The following is a 21065-nucleotide window of genomic DNA, read 5'->3' on the forward strand; positions in this document are numbered from 1 at the left end:
AGAAGGTCAATGGTAGAGGACCAAGTAAGTTTGGCTGAGGGGAGAGGCAAGAGAATGTTTACTCGACTTTTTTTTTTTTTTTTTTTTGAGATAGGGTTTCTCTGTGTAACAGCCCTAGCTGTCCTGGAACTAGCTCTTGTAGACCAGGCTAGCTCACAGAGATCCACCTACCTCCGCCTTCTGAATGCTGTGATTAAAGGAAGGTGTGTCCTTTACCACCACCCCGTTGAACCTAAACTCTTTTATAGGGGAGTAAGAACACATTAGATTTTGGATGACAGACAACAAAGATAGGATAAAGTCAAAGTAATGAAGGTCTTGGGAGAGATCAGAGAATTGTTGAACAGTTCAGTGATGTTAAGAGTGGGCCACAGGAGCTGATGGTGGCGGCAGACTAAGGAAGTGATCTACTAGATGTAGTCAGTGACCAAGTGGCCTGACACTGTATGATAGCGGGCTTAAGAATGGACTGGATAGAGGTATGGAAACACACATTTACCTACCCAATCTCCACCAGGATTATCCTTGCTTACTGAAGAGGACTGAGTTTAAAGCTGATCAATTGTCCTCACCCTAAACCACTTCCAGAGCTTAAGACCCAAATGGTCTCCTTGGAAACACAAGCAGCAGCAGCTATGCCTTTGGTGAAGTTGCTTATAGAGCCTCAGACCTTCAGTTCAGGAACCTACAAAACCACTGGCCAGGAACTACCAGACCCCTCAGATCCGTGATTTCTCAGTGATATTGAAAGCCATGACAGGGAAAGGACTTCCTTCTGGTTCCCTGGCTGGGGGACCGATAGTCAATACTGCTTTCAATGCCGCTCTCAAAACGAGGTTCTTTTTCTTTTTTCTATTTTCCTTTTTTCTTTCTCTCTCTCTTTTCTTTGTATAGTTCTGGCTGTCCTGGCACTTACTCTGTAGACCAGACCCCAAAGTCATAGATCTGCCTGCCTCTGCCTCCCAAGCACTGGGAAGATCTGAATTGAGGGATTAGAGGCATGTAGCACCACTGCCCAGCTTAAAATGAGGTTCTTAATCACAGGAAGACTAACCCAATAGGGCCGCTCCTTCTTTACAGCAAACTCCAAAATCATCTCAGCCAGAGGCTCCATCTGAGAAACATGTGGAATAACATAGCCAGAGACCCGTAAACATAGACCCTCACTGCAGCTAGCTTCAGGAGGGGCCGAGCAGGATGATGATAGGACAAGGAAGGCCCTTCCACCTAAGACAGTCTAGATTCCAGTCAAATGCCCTATTCCACTGAAGCAGGAGTAGAGGCCCAGGTAAGAGAAGGGCTCCACTCCTAGGCTGGACTGCTCACACAGCAGGCTTTGTCTTTGTTTGGCTTACTATTGCTGTGATAAAATACCAGAACCAAAGCAACTTGGAGAGAAAAAGGTGTATACTTCCATAACACTGTTCATCATCAACGAAAGTCAGGACAGGAACTCAAACAAGGTAGGAACCTGAAGGCAGGAGCTAACACAGAGGCCATGGCAGGGTGCTGTTTACTGGCTTACTCCCCACAGCTTGCTCAGCCTGCTTTCTTACAGAACCCAGGACCACCAGGGATGGCAGTACCTACAATGGGCCCAGTCCCCCATCAATCTCTAATTAAGAAAACACCCTACATCCAGATCAATTTTTCAATTGAGGCTCCCTCTTCAGATAACTCTGTGTCAGGGTGACGTAGGAGCCAACACGGCTGCTTGGGCTGCAGAGTCTCTTCCTTGCACGTGTGTTACCATGTTCTCATGCAGCGTTCACCAAGTCACTATTCATGTTATCAACTTTTTCTCCCAAAAGGAGGTGAGGCAAAATCACATAAAAGAAAGGGCTCTGGCAACTGAACGGCGGGGCTTGGTGAAGTGTCACTGCAGAGAAAACCATAAGGGAAGTGAAGTAACACCAAGGCAAATTCCAGCAAAGCTGGCACTCGACTCTCCAGGGCAACATCCGCTGCCATCCTTCCGCAGGAACTGAGCTAAGTCTTGAGCACCACCATGCTTCCAGTGCTCTAGATGCAGAGCACATCCCTTTGTCAATGCTAACCCAAGCTCCAGCTCTCATAGGTTCTCACTTATTCACAGTGAAATAAAGGACGAGGAATGTGGTTCAGTGGTAGACCGCATGCTGAGCATGTGGGGCCCCGAGCTTCACCCTCAGTAACAGACAACAAAAACCAACCCCCAAACCCAGGAGAGCTAGTGTGGCACAGTCGCTGCTACACCCAGTCTAGCTGGTAGCGTCTCCTACGGTTTACTTTCTGCATGTCTCCTAAAGCCATGTAAAGCCACCAGCCACCTTTCATCCTGGCACTCAGAAGGATGAGGCAGAAGGATAATGAGTTTGTTAACAGCCTGGGCTACAAAACAAAACCCTAGCTAAAAACCAACACCACGCAAGTTTGTGTGTGGTAATCTACATACATATTATCGATATATTGGACTTTTCTTGCTTTGTCGTTTATAAACATGGCTTTCCTCCCTTTCTCCCTTATTTCCATTTTCAGGCTTGGAACACTCAGAGTTTGTAGTCCCTAGTGTTTATTCTCAAGGTTATAGGAATAATATGGTCCCATCTTAGGCTGTGAAGTAGATTGATGCCACTCAAACAATGTCAAGGACAGTAGAATGCCTTCGTAGTTCAACCCCCTTTGCCCAAGCGCACATTGTGGTCTAGCGTTTGATTTCTATCTTGTTTCTAATCATTCTATCCTACCTACCTACATTTATTTATAATTTGCCAACCCTCTGACCGACTTCTTGGCTCACAAGTTCCTTTAGCACCCCACTTCTCTTTGGGGCTCCATTCCATTTCAGCTTACACGGCATCCTTCACTAGAACTTCCGCTGTACCTTAAAAGAACCCTGCCTCTCTTCAAACACTGCCTGGCATGGGGAGTAAGTGGATTCAAAGAGAACAAGCTCACAACTCTCCCTAGAAAAACAAAACCAGCAACAGCTCTGGACAAAAGATGATTTGGAGGGAAATGTATTCTCAACTTCTGAGCAGCAATGATTCAATTTTCTATGATCTTCAAACAGATCTAGATAAGCACGCCCCTTTAGTCTCTGCTTCTAGAACTCTATGACGAAGTGGCTGAGCGCCTCTCCTCGGACCAAATGTCAGCACTCCACCATGCTATGTCCCTTAAGAGCCCGTCAAGCTTGGCTGTTGCCGTCTTTCTTGGTTGCCTTTTTGGTTTTATTTGTTTGAGACAGGGTCTCACAATTACTCTGGCTACCCCAGAATCACTCTGTAGATCAGGCTAGCCTCAAATTTACATACATCCACTTGCCTCTGCCTCCTGAGTGCTGGGATTATAAATCCCCTCAACTGTTTAACACAGGTAAATCAGTGTCAAGTAATAAAAGCAGATATTAAATGGCTCTTTATAGATATCACACTTTCAGGAACTTTCATTTATGCTGCTCAGTTTTTAAAGATCTGCAGATATTCTTAGGATTCAAATGGTTAAAACTGAAGAAATGTCCCAGGGGCCGAGGCAGCAGCTTAGTGAACCATGGCTTACCTAGCATGCATGAGTCTCTCAACTGTGTTCTCAGCACTGAAAACGAATTAATTATCCCATTTGAAAGGGTCTTTACTTACCAATGAATTTAAGGTGACCTAAAAATACATTTAGCAGAGAAGACTGTTAACAGCCATATAAGTTCAATATAAGGCTGTTCAAACGCAGGGGCTACATAAAAGCGGTGCTTACGTGATCAGAACAGAAACGAACAATGCTATGTGGACCCCTACGCATTAAATAGTCACTTGTGAGCTCTAAAGTTAGAATTCAGGCACAAAAAATTTCCCCGCTCTCCCCCTGGGCTCCCATTCAAGCAAAGGCATTCACGGCAGAATGCCAGCCTTGCTTGCTGCCTGTTCAAGGTGCCACATCCAATCCAGCTGGGTTTTTTTGGTTAGCGTTAAACTGGCATCAGCTCCAGAATGTGAATGCATTCAGGTGCTGTGCACCCAACTGCTACCCAAAGTCTGGGTCACAAAACAAGAATTTTCTAGTTGTACCTGTCAGAGACCTACATATCAAAGCTATCAGAGTAGAACACCAAGTCTTTTGGACCTTTGCCTGTAACTCCATGGAATTCTTCCCTTCAGTTTTAGGTCATTAACAGAAGCACACACACAGAAAACCTCATGTACTTGCTAAGATCCCCATCTGGGTGCTCTGATCTGTTCCTTAATATTCATTATTTTAAAACACACAGAGCAAACTGTATGGAACCTTAGACTGTGGTGCTTTTGAAAACCTGGTCACGTGTTCTTCAAAGCTGTTCTAGTCACTAAATGGCTGGGACCCTCGGAAAGTAACCATGTGAAAAAGCCGTACCCTGTTCAGAACCGTTTATGACCAGAAAACCCGGAAGTAACCGAAATGTCTGAAAAAAAATATTTGTGCAAAATACAGCACATATCCCAGAGAGGGTATCAGGTGATCAAAGACTATTAACAAATGCACTGTGGAATTTCAGACAAATAAAGGCATTGTGTGTGTGCATATGCACACGTATACGTGTTTATTTGGGCATGAGTATGTATGTGTATTTGAGGGGGGGTAGTCCTGGAGGAGTCAGTTTCTCTCACAATGCCACACTTTTCTTTGCTGCACTTGCAAATATGTTCGTTTGTGTAACTACCTGATGAATGCTTCTCTCTCCTGGTCCACAACAGGGGCTCCTAGTTTTGTATACCACTGACCACTCAGTCCTAATAGTTGAACAAAGGATGCAAGGTGTAAATGTTGATGAGGGACACAAAGGGTCCTGGTCAAGCTGAATAGCAAACCAAAAAGGGCCCACTGCCATCATTTCCACTTAGAACATGGAAAGGCCGGGAGGGTCAGAAGTAGATGCAGCAGGGACAGCATGCTAAGCAAGATGGGCTCTCTCTGATCTGTAGCTATGCCGGGAGACAGGGTGGAAGTGGGGCAGGTGCCTGGAAGAATTATCAGGAGGGCAGCAACATATTAAGACTTGTATCTGTCTGAATTCTGAGTGGTCGGAGGCCTGATGATACCTAAAAATACTAGGGAAAGGGAAAGGATGTGCCCCTAGAAGATACAAGTGGGGGCCACATGCTGTCAAACCTGGTGACCTGAATTTGATCCTGGGACTCACATGATAAAGAACAAACTCCCTTAACACCCGTTCATACAAACTTTGTGTCACTGCTATTCTGAGCCAGTTTAACTGACAGCAGCCACCATGTCCTTGAGGACACAGGAGAAGAAAAAAATCAAGGGCTAGTGAATGACAGGAAGAGACTGGAATTCTACTACGGTAAATTTTATAATAAGGAGCTTATTGTGTCCGATTCTGAATCAAACGTGCATTCGATTCCCCAGTCCTTGTTAAATAGGAAAACTTCTCCTTCAGTGCACACACAGAGGGCACAAACGCAGTGCCCATTAAGTTTTGCTTTTCAGGCCAGCACAGAGTTCCTTTATATTATTCTTAATCTTGGTACCACTGAGATTTCAACCTAGATCAGTGGTTCTTAACCTGTGGGTCTCAACCCCTTGGGAGTCGAACAACCCTTTCACAGGGGTAGCCTAAGGCCATCAGAAACATACTTACATTACAATTATAACAGTAACAAATTTACAGTTATGAAGTAGCAACAAAAATAAATTTATGGTTGGGGTCACCACAACATGAGGAACTATATTAAAGGGTCACAGCACTAAGAAGGTTGAGAACCACTGGCTGGAACAATTACTTAGAGGCTAAACTGTGCCCCTCCCCGTCATAAATGTAGGAAGTCGTAAGAGCAAGACTAATTACAGAGACTCATTAAGAGGTAAAGTAAAATGAGGTCACAGAAAAGGGTCTGATCCAGCATGAGAGGTGTCCTCACAGGGAGAGATCTGACAGACACGTGTGCAGAGGGAAGACCACGTAAGGACACTCTGAGAAGGCAGCGTCTACGAGCAAAGGAGAAAGGCCTCAGAAGACACCCTACCTATTCTATTGATCTAGTCTTCCAGGCCCTAGAACTGTGAGGAAAAGTCAATGTTCAAGGTGATAAGGCAGGACAGTGTTTGACAGCAGCCCGTGCCCATATGGTAACGCTCCTCCAAACCCCTCAAGTCCTAGTGAGTGAAACCATCTCCCCATTCTGTTCAACTGTCCCTGAGGAACAGACTCCTTCTATTACACTGAGAACTAGTTTTAGAATGGACTGAGTGCGGCCCATTGCTATATTCTAAGTGTTCAGTACAGTGACTGATAGACGGTTACTGTTTGGATCCATGTGCCTGGTTCCCCGACTTGTGTTGTATCTCTCCTCTGCAAACTGCTTTTGCTGCAAATACAATTGTTTCCAACTTAATATAGCAGATTATGTCACTGTAAGTGAAACATGGCTTTCGCTATACCTAATCCTGGTAACTCAGATCACTTATCCTAGAGCAGACCCACCGACAGATTCAGTGAGGGTACTGCTGTCTGTTTCCCAAACTCAGGGAACTCATAAGGAATATCAGGGGTAGAGCCAGTGGGAAAACATTCAACTCTTGCCATAATGAGGAAGCTCTCAGTCCCCTCCCCCCGATACACATTGTCAGAAGCCCCAAAGCACAGCAAAAAGCTAGCGTCAGAGACATTCTCTGGAAAGGAGAAGCCATAAATGGTTTCCCAGCAATAAGGTCACTGTTGTAAACCAGTCATATGTGCGATGCGTGTGAAAGCTTGTGTGTCTGGGCCACACAGTGGCTGAGGGGTCAAGGAGGGCAGGCTGGCTTTGAAATGCCAAACAAAGGCAGGGAAAACTGGGAACTGAAGGCATTTTGAACACAATAACAAATTTTATGACAAATGCAATATAAAGATTTATAGCCTTTATTCAAATACAACATACTATTTCAAGGAAATTACAAATTTTGTATTCATTGGTAAAACCCATTTTTTTTTTTTTTGTTTAACAGCTGGGAGTAAAAGTGTTAGAGATCTCCCTGACCCCAGGGGCTAGCAGTACTACTTTTTAAGTGAAGTGTCACTTCAGAAGAACACACACATGCTTCAGAGTTCCTATGACTGTTACCTTAAATTACATTACCAACTTACCTGCCTTTTTAAAAATTATAAAACTTTGTGACTTTACAATATAATCCTACGCTATGAAAACACAGGTGTGTCTAAAGACAACTTAGGTACTGACCACTACCTGCTGGCGCCCTGGCAACAGGCACTCAGACAAAGAGATTATGATAAAGCATGTTATTCTTACTAGCTTATTACTGTCATGAGGAAGAAAAGAAGTTTTTGCTGGAGCTCGTTCGCCAATAGCAAAAAGTGAAAATGACTTAGAAACATCCTGAAATAGAGTCAAACCGAGCAAACACCCCTGTTGAGGAATGTGTCTGCCGAGCAAAGCTAGTGATTGTGTTTTTAGGGGAGAAATGTTTTAAAAGAAGGAAGCAAATGACCAAGAAGGTCAAGGATCATTTTACAACTTTTCTGTTTTCTTTTCTAGAAAGGCAAAGAAGAATGAAATAATAAATTAACTATTACAATTAGAATTAAACATCGTCACTGGGCATTGCTAAACAAGGCAATAAAACTATATTCTGGTCACTGTATGGAAAAGCTGGCGAAAGCCCATACTAATTCCTATTCCGCTTGTTTCTTGGCTCTGTCTCGGCACTTTCGGTGGCTCTAGTGCGGTGATTCTGTTGTGGGTTTATTTCTCTGTTCTGATCATTTCTGAAAACAAGAAAAGAAATGACATATTAGAAAGCGTGGTCACTGTTCTATGGGAACCCTGGGTACTAAGTCCTCTCACATGCATGACTGCACTAACACCTACAACTGCCCCTCCTCTAGAGACATAGTTATAGTTTGTATTGTCACTGTAATTATCATTCCCACTTTACAAGAACAATGAATTTGCAAAGACCAAAGAAAGAGTCCTTCCCTTGAGTCAAAACCCAGTAGCTTTAAAAAGCTATGTATAGTGATAAACCTGTAGTCCCAGCACTTGGGAGGCAGAAGAAGGAAAATCTGGTTTTGAGAAGGCCTGGTCTACATTGTGAGTTTCAGGCCATCCTGGAAGTAGGCACAAATACTATATCCAGACTAGGACTCAAAAACAAACAGAGCTGGGAAGATGGCTTAGTCACTAAAATCTTGTTTTCAGTTCTATCTTTTGAACCCTGTGGTGATTTGAAAAAGAATGGCCCCCAAAGGCTCATATATTTGAATGCCAAGCATCGGGTAGTGGCACTACTTGAGAATGATTAGAGAGTGTCACCTTGTTGGAGTAGGTGTGGCCTTGTTGGAGGGAAGTATGTCACTGGAGGGGAAGGGATGTTGGAGGTTTCAAAAGCCCAAGCTAGGCTCAATGTTGTCCTTTTCCCATTGCCATCAGATCCAGATGTAGAACTCTCAGCTGCTTCCCCAGCACCAAGTCTGCCTGCGTGCTGCCACGCTTCCAGCCATAACAGACTAAACTGTCAAGTCCCAATTAAATGTGTTCTTTTAAGAGTAGCCATGGCCATGGCATCTCTTCACAGCAACAGAAACCCTAACTAAGACAGACCATCATTAAAAAGCCAAGCACATGGAGTGGACTGTGTTTGTAACCCCAGTACTGGGGATGTAGATATGTGGCTAGATCCGTGGGCTGAGGCTCACTGTCAGCTGGCCTAACTTACCTAGTGAGCTCCTGACCAGTAAGGAGTCTTATCTATTGCTGTCTCCCTCTCTCTCTCTCTCTCTCTCTCTCTCTCTCTCTCTCTCTCTCTCTCTCTCACATACACCCCAAACAAAACCCCAAGATAAAACAAGTCCCTCACACAAATTCCCTGACTTTGGGCAGAGCATCAGGTAACGAAAGAGAAAGAGAGCTGCTGTGTAATCAACTAATCTCAGGAATTCTTCCTTTTTTTTTCTTGATGTTGGTGAATCAAACCCAAGGTCTTGCATGATGTGGGATTCCCCTCTGTATGCTGTGATTACCATTAATAAAGAAACTGCTTTGGGCCTATAGCACAGTTATAGGAGAACAGAGCTAGGTGGAAAAAACTAAACTGAATGCTGGGAGAAAGAAGGCAGAGTCAGGGAGATGCCATGGAACCGCCAGAGGGGAAAGACGCGAGTGACCAGCTGGAACCTTGCTGGTAGGCCACAAGCCTTGTGGTAAAATATAAAATAATAGAAATGGGTTAACCAAAGATATAAGAGCTAGCTAACAATACGCGTAAGTGATTGGCCAAACAGTGATTTAATTAATACTGTTTCTGAGTGATTAATTCGTGGCCCAGGCAGCTGGGAATGAACAAGTGGCCTCATACAACACTCGAACATTCTAAATACAAATTTTCACCATGAATTCTTTGTTTGTTTTGTTGAGACAGAGTCTTATTGTGTAGCTCTGGCTGACCTGAAGCAAACAATGTAGGCCAGAATAGCATGAATTCTTAAGTACAAGGTAGCAGTGTGGGACAAACACATGAGTCACTTGCAAGCCTCATTCCTCCACTGTCAGAAAGAGGAGAGCCTATAGAGATAGTCACTGAGACAGGCAGAAAGCACGGCTGCCTCCGGACATGCATCTCTTCTGTAAAGAGCAGGAACACACTGGTCCCTGGGACTCAGACAAACATCTGAGTCTCTTACGGAAAAATAGGAGCTGAAGATGTCACAGATGCTTTGGCCAATACAGCCAGAACAACCAGGAGAAATCAACTAGGCCAACTCCGGAATCTACTAGCTCAACTCCCTAAATAATGGTCATACAGAAGTAAGCTCTTTTCTAGGCACAAACACTATTCACCTCAGTCCCTGGCATCTTTCACAGTATATTCAGTCTTAGGCTAAAATGGAAGACACAAAAGAAGCAAGAAAGAGACTCCACTGCCATGCACTAAGCAGCTGATGCAGAGGCAGCCCACATACTGGAACCACCAGACCATGGAATTTCAAAATAATTAAAACCAATACATGAAGGTCTCTAATTAAAAAAAAAGGTAGGAAACATCAAGAGAATTTCAGCAGACATAGACATGATATAAACAAATCAAATGGAAACACTGGGAAACCTCTAAGGTATCAGAGAGGAAGTATTTTTTCAAAGGACTATTAAGTGTAAGGAACAGAACTAATAAGTGCCTCAGATGTGTCAGCGGGGGCTGGAGAGATGGCTCAGCGGTTGAAAGAGCTTGCTCCAGAGCGAGAGCAGTAGCTCTTAACCTCCTTTAACTCCAGCTCTGGGGATGCAATGCTCTCTTCACTTGCTCATGCTCACACACACACATACACATATAAATAAGAATCTTTTTAAAAAAAATTCAAATTGAAATACAAAGAAAAAAGTGTGTGGAAACTCGTGCGTGCATGCATGGGCACACATACACATATGACTAGAATTCCTGTAGGAGAAACAGCTGTGGAAATGAATTACACAGCTGTGAGTTTTCTAAAAACAGTGAAAGATATTAAACAAAGACGGAAAGTGGTCAGCCTGCCCCCATTAACAACTAACAAACAGAAAACACGTACATAAATATTCAAAGTACTGCAACTCTTTGGAGGCAGGCAGAGAAAAGGGAACATTCTGTAGAGGTGATGAGTAAGATTTGCAGCAGGCTTCTCACAAGAAACCAGATAGGCCTCACGGTCATGCAGCGATAACTTTAAAATGCCAGAAGGAAAACTGTCAACCCAGAATCCACCCCAAGCAAAACATCTTTCAGAGGTGAAAGCTAAGAAAAGACATCTCAGACAAAAGCTAAGAGGGCTGATGGCTAATACATTTAAGAAACATCATAAGAAACATGATCGCCAGCTGTAAATCTGGACCTATTTAACTTGCATAGGAGTAAATATACAGGACCATGATAGGAAGAAGGAATTGAAAACACTGTTGTTGTTAGGTTTTCATATACCAAGGGACATATGTGAAGGCTCACTGTAATAAATATACATGTCACAAACCCCAGGACAACCACTATTTAAAAAACAAAGGTAAAACTAGTAAGCTAGCCCTGGACATAACACATGCTATTGCCTATTGATTCAAAATGGGTTCAGACAGAAGGAAAGGAAAAGGCATTAGGCAAACAGAAAATGGCTAAAATAGTCATGCATAACCATTACTGGATGGGAGGGGGTGAAGATCAGGTGTATATATATAGAGAGAAATAAGGTAGAGTCAGTGAGAAGCCATGTTGTCCCACTGAGAAGGAAACTTTACCTGGAAAGCCACAGCCATGTGGCGATACACATATTAATGGAGATGGCTAGTTTAGGATGTAAGAGCTAGCTAAAAATACGCTTAAGCTATTGGCCAAACAGTATTGCAAATAATCTAGTTTCTGTGTGGTTATTTTGGTTCTGGGTGGCCAGGAACAAACAAGCAGCCTCCAACAACATAGGTGGTAGGGTGCTTGACCGGATACATTCCAGCACGGCATCGACCAATCACATGAGGCAGGCCTGTAATCCTAGCATGTAGGAAGCAGAAGCAGGAAGTGAGTTCAAGATCATGCTTGACCACAAAGCACATTGAAGACAAACCTGGAAGACACTATAAAAAGTATATGCCAATAATTACATAAATGTAACTGGCCGAACTACCCAAACTAAAGACAGACTACTATTATATCAACAAAAAGTGAAAAAAAAAAATCATATGCTATAGGTTTATAAAAAGCAACCTAAACATGTCAAAAACTGGGAAGGGCCTAAGACAACTAAGGGCAAACTACTAAGTTAGCCTGGCAACTTCACAAAAACCAGAGAGTGCATTAGGCTTCTGCAAAAAGTGCAGTTTGTGTTTTACAGCATGGACAGAGTCAGAAGACAGGCATCTGAGCTGCTTAAGACCTGGTTCCCACAGGGTGACACAGAGAGGCCAGATGACACCAGTATGGGCAAGCAGCTCATGTCGGAAAATTCTTTTTAATGCTCAATATTTTGTCTCCTGTTTCTTGACAGGCAGTCTTCCAATGCTACTTACCATACAAGCACCCTCAATACAAAGACAAAGCATGTTCACCAAGAACAGTCACTGCCTGACTTTTCAGAACAAACAGAAAAGCAAGACTCCTAAACACATGTCTCCCATCAATACCGACCCTGTTTCTACACCAGAGTGACTTCTAGAGAACTGAGGCATATACCACTTCATCAGCCACTGTGCCCAACTGACAAGAATTGGCATTAGTTCATTCTATTTGTCTCATATAGTTAAAATTACTAGCAGTACAATGAGGTGAATTTGCAATAGTAAACCCAAGTATGAGGCCAGAATCCCAGATTCAGCAAGAAGAACAATTCTATAAACCTTCAGTGGCTACCTCAGAAAGCCACATGGAATCTTGGCAGTGACTCACGACACTTGTAAATACCATTCACCAGAGGCAACATAGCATCAGTCACTTCAGCTAAAGTCAAAGAAAACAAGTGGATGGTTTTACTGTAGGAATAGCAAGGTATGCAGACACCACCATTCACATTCCTCTAGAAAGCCCTCCCTGAGTAAAAAAGGCAGCTTCAGTCTCGAGAGCTCTCCATGGTTGTCTGAGGGCCTCATAATCTACCAGTGGTGTTTCTTTGAATTCTTAAAAATTGATCATTATCATTCATCACCAGTGTGTTAGTCATGTTTCTGAAAGAAAGGAAAATTAATACCTGGTTCCCATACAAGCAGCATAGTCTAGGACACACCCCACAATAGTGCTCCCAAAAAGGAAGTAGTCCTCATGACTGCTGGTTTCCGAGAAATGGCATCAGCATCAGTGGCGTCCGCAAGTTGACTACACTTCCTCTAAGACTGTCTGGTCAGGTAGTAAACATCAGGATAGCTTCTCAGTCAACTCAAATAACTGAATCCACTCCTGGTTTTTGAAGAGCCAGCCAATATAACCCGTCTCATATGTACGTGCCGTCAGCAGGATGGGACAACTGAGAAACAACGTGAGAATGGAGAAACCAAGGACATCTGGACGTAATAACATGTCTCTGTGTGAGAAAGGGCAGGCTCTGCTGAACAGTTCAGAAGGCTCTGATGAACGAAGATCAAATTATGTTCCAAGTCACCTGACAGGAGAGCAGGCAGGAAAATCTAAAGCACTCGCAACCATCAGGAGAACATCACAAGGGCATTTTTTCAGTGAAGAGCCTTTCACAGATTGCTCTGAACATCAGAGTCCATCTGTGTCTTTCTGTCTACAACTTCCCTAGTCTACAAGTTCCTATGTTTAGACAGCAATGTTCTAGTACTCCTCCTCTACAAACCAGCGTGTCCTTTCCCATTAGTTAGAATGTCACCTGTTTAAATGATCTCCCACATTCATCCAGTCTTCTTACCCAGAAAGGTCAGATGCAGGAGGGATAAGGACATTCCTATAAAACTTAGAAAGACTCTTTATACTCCCCTTTTTTTTGCCAGGGTGGGTCAAGGTAGGGCTTCTCAGCCAGTAATGTACTCAACCAAACGGTTTAGATTTTTCTGATTTAGAAAAAGTGTTAGCGAATTTTCTACAATGGTCCAAATTATTTTGGACTTTGACAACTTTGCTGCAACTACTTGACTTTTTTGTAACATGAAACAACAACAACAAAACCCAATAAGAACTGTGGGAGGTGATGTATGCTGTGAACATGTTTTATTGCTATTAGTTAATAAAGAAGCTTCTTTCAGCCAATGGCTTAACAGAATATAGCTATGATGAAAGAGATATGTATAGAGAGTAGGCAGAGTCAGAGAGAAGCCATGTAGCCACCTACAGGAGACAGCCGCCTCCGATGGAGCCCACCGGAACCTTGCCCGTAAGCCAGTCATGTGGCAATACACAGATTAATAGAAATGGGTTAATTTAAAATATGAGTTAGCCACATATATGTTTAAGCTACTGGTCAAACAGTATTGCAATTAATACACATTTCTGTGTGATTATTTCAGGAATCTGGATGGCCAGGAAACAAACAAGCGGCCTTCACTCACCAGGTAAAATAACGTATGGCTATGTTCTAATAAAACTTTATTAACAAAATCAGACAAAGGACCAGATTTGGCTCATGGGCCATGGTTTGTCAATCTTGGCCTAGAGTTACAACAGTGCCCTCCCAAAAAAAAAAAAAAAAAAATAAAGTTTAACCCTGGCCAAACACGCACACAGAGTTATATCAATATAGCCAATCCAGGCATGCTGTTTGGAAAGGGAGGGAGAGAGAGAAAGAGAGAATGAGACAGAATTGTACACAGGATGATTCACAGGAGCAGGTTCTCTGTTTTTACCATATAAGCTTGGGGGATCAAACTCAGGTCATTAAGCTCAGCTGCAAGCATTTTCTCCCACTGAGTCATTTTACTGGTCCTAGAATCCTCAGTTTTTGAACAGCATAACATCAATACCATTTTAAAAATCATTAACCACAAAAAGGCCAAAAAAGAGAAGATACCTTTCTGGGGACAGCAGTATTCAATGATCAATTCTACTGACACCCTGATCCTGGACTTCCAGCCTCTAGAGCTGTGGGAAAATGCTTTTCTATCATTCAAGCCACCTACTACATGATGCAATTGTCCCCCATGGATGCTAAAGACTTGGCCACTCTCTACTAGGATAGTCCCATCTTGCAGTAGGTTATCAGAGATTCACAAACCAGAAGAGCTTGGCAGAACCTGCATGTCAAATGGAAATGGCCCACAGAGGAGCACAGCCAGCCTCTGGCCCAAGAGTCATCACAGCTTTACCCCAGGCCACAGCAGCCATACAACTATCCCTTCCTGTTACCTTACACATTTATCAAAAGTAATACAACAACAACAACAAAATAAACCCTAGCCATTACATTTATTTTAAAAAGTTTCAAATTACCTGATTTAAAGCACTATCAAATAGAAATTATGAAGTGTTAAAAAGACTTCTACATGATCAATAAACATAAGAGTAATTCCAGAAACAAATATATATATACCTATGAAATAGACATGGGCCATCTCTTTAATACCTAATGCTACAGCAATGGAAAAGCCTTATGCAAAAAAGAACCACTGAACCAGTCATCATCATACCTTATGACAATAAGTTCCAAACCTTAATGTAAAACCTAATACTTCTAAGCCATAGGAAAAAAAATGATGACTTTGGATTACAAAAAGGTTTCCTAGGTTGGATGAAAATAATTAAAACAGACATAACACATTTCATCAAAAATTAAAAGCTATACTTAGAGAAACAGTACCAAGAAAATGAAAAGACAAATAAATACAGAAAAGATGAGAATGAGAGCCAGGAAGGTCTGCGTCTTAGTGTGTCTGAACACTGTTCCTGACATAGCACTTTAAAAGAGCAGAGATGGGCAAGTGCCTGGAGAACATGAGGAACTCACAGAGCCAGAGAATTCCCAAGTTCTGAGGAAGGCAGGAGGCCACTGGTGAGTGACGTACCATCAGCATACAATTCTGCAGGTCCACTGTAACCTGCATGGCCCTCTATCCACAAAGGGCTGTGATGAAAATGAGTCTGTGTTCAGGGCAATGGTTTTTGGATTTGTTTGGGGGTGGGGGGATGAGATGAAATTTTACTCCTTGTCGCCTATGGTAGTTTTCCATTCCATCTTTAGCTTCATGTACTCTGGGACTCTTGTTACATGTATATATGGTCTCAATCATTTTGTCGTCTTGATAGTTTGACCTTTTTGAGCATCAGAAATGTCTTTGGCTCTGTTACGCTTTTTACCTTCAAGTCTATCTTGTCAACATTAGCATTATGTTAGCCTCGTTCAGGACATCTATGGCATATCTTTTTTCTGTTCTTTTGATTTCAATATATTGGTGTCTTGGAATCAAAAATTTGTTTTTTGTAGACAAAGCACAGGGGCACAGTACATTTTTTTTTTTTTTAAATCAATCCATCCAGCAGGAGTCTATATTCTGATTGGGTTGTATAACCCAATCCTATAATCATTCATAAAGCAGAATTTGTATGTCCCTTTTTTTTTTTTTTTGGTCATTTCTCTGTCTTCTTTGGTGTTATCCAAATACCTTCTATTGTAGCATTTTAATCCACTTTGAAGTTGTTCTACTTATCTTAAAACATCATTATTATCATCATCATCATCATTTTAAACACAAGATCTCATGTAGCCCAGGCTGGCCTCAAACTTGATACAAAGCTGACCTGGAACTTCTGATCTTTCTGCTTTGTATAAAACATTGCTAATGAGGCGAGGAAAGTGAATTCTGAATGGCCTCTGGATTTAGCAGTATGGAGGCTGTCAAAGAAGGCTGGAAATGGAAGATAAAGAAACAAATTGCAAGATGACATCACTACTAAGAAAGAGAGAAGGAAGATCACCTGTGGCTAGAGAGGCTGCCCCTGTACATCAAAGACAAAACAATAAAGACCTAACTAAAAGGGGAAAGGCTGCCTGTGTGAGATAAAGAAGGACAGAAGAAGGTAGCTCCAGACAATGGGGCAGGAATGATGCTGAAGGAGAAATTCACCTTAGACACGAAGAAGGATATTTCTTTGTTAGTCAATTTGTGCTTAGCAAATTATCACACTGTCAAAAAAAATATCATGGACATAGAAATGAGATCTACATGTAACTAGTTATTGCACCAGGACTCCAGTTCCACAGTGAAACTACACAGACAAGAAACACAGCAGAGGTCTTTGCTTTACACCTGGATTATTAGTCTCTTCCATCTGTCAGAAAGCACAAATGTCTTGCATAGAAGCAGCTACACAGAATGCTCATTTCTCAGGCCCAAGCTCACACATTGCCGAGTATGAGAACTCACCTGTGAGATGCTTCCCAAGCTTCTTCTTCTTCCAGAAGGTCTCTTATGATGTCCGAACTGGAACTAAAAGGACATGTATCAGCAATGCTACACTATGAGGTCTGTCCTGACCCAAACATGAGCACTGGGGAGCTAGGGTCAGTGGGGGAGGACAAAGAGGCACAAAGGGATACAGAAGAATAGGCATATTCACTGTCCACACTGTAAGATGGTTTTGTGGTCACATACCTATGTGGAACTTCATCAAATTGGGTTCCGTAAATATTTACAATTATATGTCAACTAAATTTCAAAAAAGCTATAAAAACTTTAATGAGTTAGCAGTGATAAAAACAATGAAGAAAGTGTAAATAAACTCTTGACATAAACCTGAGTCTAGACAGATCAATGACATGCTTCTTAATCTTTTATGTCAATCAAAGATCAAATTATAATTTTTTTAGTTCCCAGCTCTATCAAAAAGAAAAAGAGAAAGAGATTGTGTTTTAAAAGTTAAATTCTGGTGATGAGATCCACATGCAGTAGCTAAGTGGCTTTTAGTCTCTTGGTAACCAACATAAAGTAAAGCATAATGCATCTGAGCAGTGCTAACAATGGAAATGTGTTATAAAAATGTGATCTAGCTTAAAATGCTACACTCTCTAGTGGTGCATGGAAAACAAGGTCATAGAGAGCAAAAATTATTCCTCTAAAAGAAAAAACTGAAGGTTTTAGCATCTTGTTCTTATAATCAACAAAAATTATTTTAGAAAGGCTGTGTGTCCAACAGTATCAAACACACTTCTCTACACATTCTACATGGAATGTCATGGGAACCATATGGCACTCAAAAACAAATGTCACCTAGCAGAAAGAGGAGAAAGCTAAGGTGAGAAACAGCTGGGTTGAAAATACTAAGTGTGAATAATATCTCTAATGATACACTAATAAATAACAAAAGCTTTAAATTATGGAGATTTAAAGTGTCAATGAAGTACTTTCAACCATTTCTGACAAACCACACTGAAGCAGTATTTGCCCATGATGCCTAGGCAAAAGAGGCCACAGAAATCATCAAACAGAGCTTTGGACCACATGTTCCACTCAGTGTATTTCCCCAAGTCCTCTAGATTCCCAAGGAGCCTCATGCAGGATCTAGGTGGAGAGGTTGTCCAGTCACACTACAAGTGTAACCCCGTACTTCTAGTACATCCCCTGAGATTCTGAGAACAAGGAACTCACTGGTAATAATAACTTCTGGTATTTGTGGCTTGAAAAATATCCATAATAATAATATGGATGTGAATTCAATAATACTTTAGTTGTGTTTATTTGCAGAGCAGTACACACATATGATTTTTTAAAATGGTAGGACACTATCTTGTCTATGTCCACAGTCAATTCACTCATCTATGTATGCACTGCAATTATTCCTTTAGGTCCCTGTATTGGGAACCATGACCCAGCCTGCCACAGTACCCACGTATGCACTGCTGTTTCCCACTGAGAAATGGCCCTTCTCAAAAGCTGGAACAGTAACACTTCATCAGTCAATTTCACCCAACACTGGTTTGTAACAAACCTTTCCTATTAAATAGCTACTGAAATGGAGCTTTTATTAGAAGAAGAAAGCCCTGCAGGTCAGTTAGCTGATTTCACTAACTTTATTACTCTCTGGGAGGCAGACCCACACAGTCTCTCACTGGGGAGGGCTCATGGCCACTGCCACTGCCATTCCCAAAGAAGCAGTTTTAAACCTTTCTGGTCCTGAAATCTCAACTCTGGCTCCTCCTTATTTTGCAGTAACTGTTCTAATTGCAGAAGAAACCTGCAGTTATTTACTCTTTAATGCTCCCTGACAACAATCTAACAGTATTTCTGGAGACACTTGACGATATTTCTGGCCAGTGTCACATGGTCAGAAGAAAGAATAAAGTCTGCCACTTGTCCAATACCCTCACCCACCACCAAAAACACTTTAAATGACTTAAAAAAAAAAAAAAAAAGATAACAGCCAGGCATGGTGGCACGCACCTTTAATCCCAGCAATGTCAAGTCAGAGGCAGGTGGATCTCTCTGAGTTAGAGGCCAGCCTGGTCTACAAAACAAGTTCCAGTTTCAGTCTTGTCCAGAAGCTGGTAGTCTGTGATCAGTTTTCCTAGGTGCTTCCAAATCAAGCAGCACAGTCACAGTTTGTTAAAGGGAACATGTGCAGTGCACAAGGCACACACTTGAGAGGCTTCTCAAAAATACCTCAGTGGAAACAGATCGCAGACTCACAAAGCACACTAATCTGCTTTCTCTTGTCTTCGGTACTGATGCCCAACCATGCTGGCAATTCCCCGATGTCCTCAGTCTTCATTTCTTTCCACTACATCTTAGACCCTCACGAGAATGATCACAAAATCAAAACCTAACTGATCCAAAACCAAGGAAGTGCCGCGTTCATAGCTATGAAGTTGCAGGATCTATGGTACATCTGCTACTTCAATTTTTGTCAACACTGAATGTAAGAGTTGACAGGAACACATGGCAATACCAGACAGAACTGTTCAAACCTGTCTAAAGTAATGCATTCACTGTGTCCTTCTCAAAAGCCAGATGTTAGAAACTAAGCATTCAGTCTCATAATTAGGATTTTACAAAGGAAAGCTATCACACAAAAGTTAATGTTACTAAAATTATAACTCAAAGATTTCTTTAAACAGAAGCATTTAACATTTTTGAAATTTTAGTCATTTTTATACGGCTTGAAGATCAAAAAAATTCTAATGCTGTTAAGACATCTAAAAAAAGTCTTAGGAAAAATTAAATTACTCACTCTGATATACCCAGGGTCAGGCAATCCCACACAAACATAACTTTTACATCTAGAGCAAGAAACTTGTGCATAAACTTCAGCATCTCTACTAGCTAGGTTTGTAACATTTGGAAGACTATAATTTAAGAAGCTGGATAAGCAGGAGGTCTGGCACATGAAAGCTACAGCATTACTATGGAAGAATATTGAGATTGTGTCCTCTGATGTGACCACTATCCAGCTATTGTGGACATTATTATATAAATTACATGTGAGAAAGTCCCACTGACAATTATATGAATCTTTTATATTCTGAATTCCCAACCTGAGTTCTGGAAGATTCTAGTAGGCTTAACTTTCCATCACTTAAACCTTATTTTCAGCTCACTCTTAAGAAAGATGAGCTAATGCACATGCACCTTGGATAGCTGAGAATTTCATTCTTGCTCTCTGAACATTACTTCTAAAGAAAAGGCTATTTGCATATTCCTTTCCTAGCATACAATTTCATCTAACAGTAAAGATTTTACTGCCTAACTGACAAGATGTCAAATTCTCCTGTGAAGCTAGGGGGTAGAGGGCATGCCAGATTTCAATGGCAGCATTGCAAAAATGGACTCCTGTTCCTGCCATTTAATGTTGAACTTTAGGTGAGTTCTAGAACCTTTCTAAACCTCCAAGCCCGTATCTCTAGTCAGGTCATGTATTTTCCAGGGATATATTTAAGATGAATCAATACAGTACACTAAATGTTAAGCACAGAGGTTGGCACATAGTAAATGTTCAATCAATATTGCCGCCACTTTCATAAAACAGGTTTGAATCTGGATTTTCTAAATAACTGTCACAGCACTGCTTCAATTTGCCCCAGGAAACCTGATCACTATATGCACCACTTTAATCTTTGATTCCCACTGTTTCTATGACACCAGGTGCAAAATCATCAGAGCCTGTTATTTGTCCGGCTTGGCAGGTACTCAAGGTACTGCACAGTAGGAAAAATACAAACGTTTGCTATAAAAATCCTGTGGATTAAAGATTACTTACAAGTGGAATTTCCTAAAATCTAATACTTACCTGCTTCCAAGTGTCTTCACTGTGGCAATAATTTGAATGTGGTTGAGGACATGCAATATTAAAATAAAAACCAACCTCCTTTAGCACAAATCACCAGTGTTGATTAAAAGGGTATAAAACCTGTCAGACAATGATCCTTCAGTACACGCTGCCTGCTAGCATGAATCCTTCCACAAAGCATGATTTCTAGTGATCCGCTCTGTAGGGTGAGTCAATAGCTTATACGCTAAATACTCTAGTAGCAGGCTAACAGTAACATAATCAAATAGTCAACATTCATAGATTTTTACAAAAATCACTCAATGATGACAAAGGTTGCCATTTTTCTGAGTAACTACTCTTACCAACCACTTTGATAATTAATTACCTTATACACACTAACTTTAATTCAGACCTGTTCTAGGTCTCTTACCATTTGC

General features: G+C 41.7%; 1 protein-coding gene across 3 annotated transcripts in view; it reads right to left on the bottom strand.

Moving 5' to 3' along the window:
• Positions 1-6858: 6858 nt before the first annotated feature.
• Rad18 (RAD18 E3 ubiquitin protein ligase) overlaps positions 6859-21065 on the bottom strand; it is an 89319-nt gene continuing 75112 nt past the window's right edge. For 2 of the 3 annotated variants that reach the window (XM_050148476.1, XM_050148478.1), the window contains 2 exons: positions 16791-16853; positions 6859-7738 (listed from right to left, as the gene is read on the bottom strand). In XM_050148476.1, coding sequence (XP_050004433.1) covers positions 7639-7738; positions 16791-16853 — 163 coding nt within the window. In that variant the 3' untranslated portion in view covers positions 6859-7638. The remainder of the gene's footprint in view (positions 7739-16790; positions 16854-21065) is intronic. The other variant, XM_050148477.1, reaches the window with a different exon arrangement.

This window comes from Alexandromys fortis, unplaced genomic scaffold, assembly GCF_014885135.2.
Source record: "Alexandromys fortis isolate MF-2015 unplaced genomic scaffold, M_Fortis_MF-2015_v1.1 scaffold_59, whole genome shotgun sequence".
In the NCBI taxonomy this organism is placed as follows: domain Eukaryota; kingdom Metazoa; phylum Chordata; class Mammalia; order Rodentia; family Cricetidae; genus Alexandromys; species Alexandromys fortis.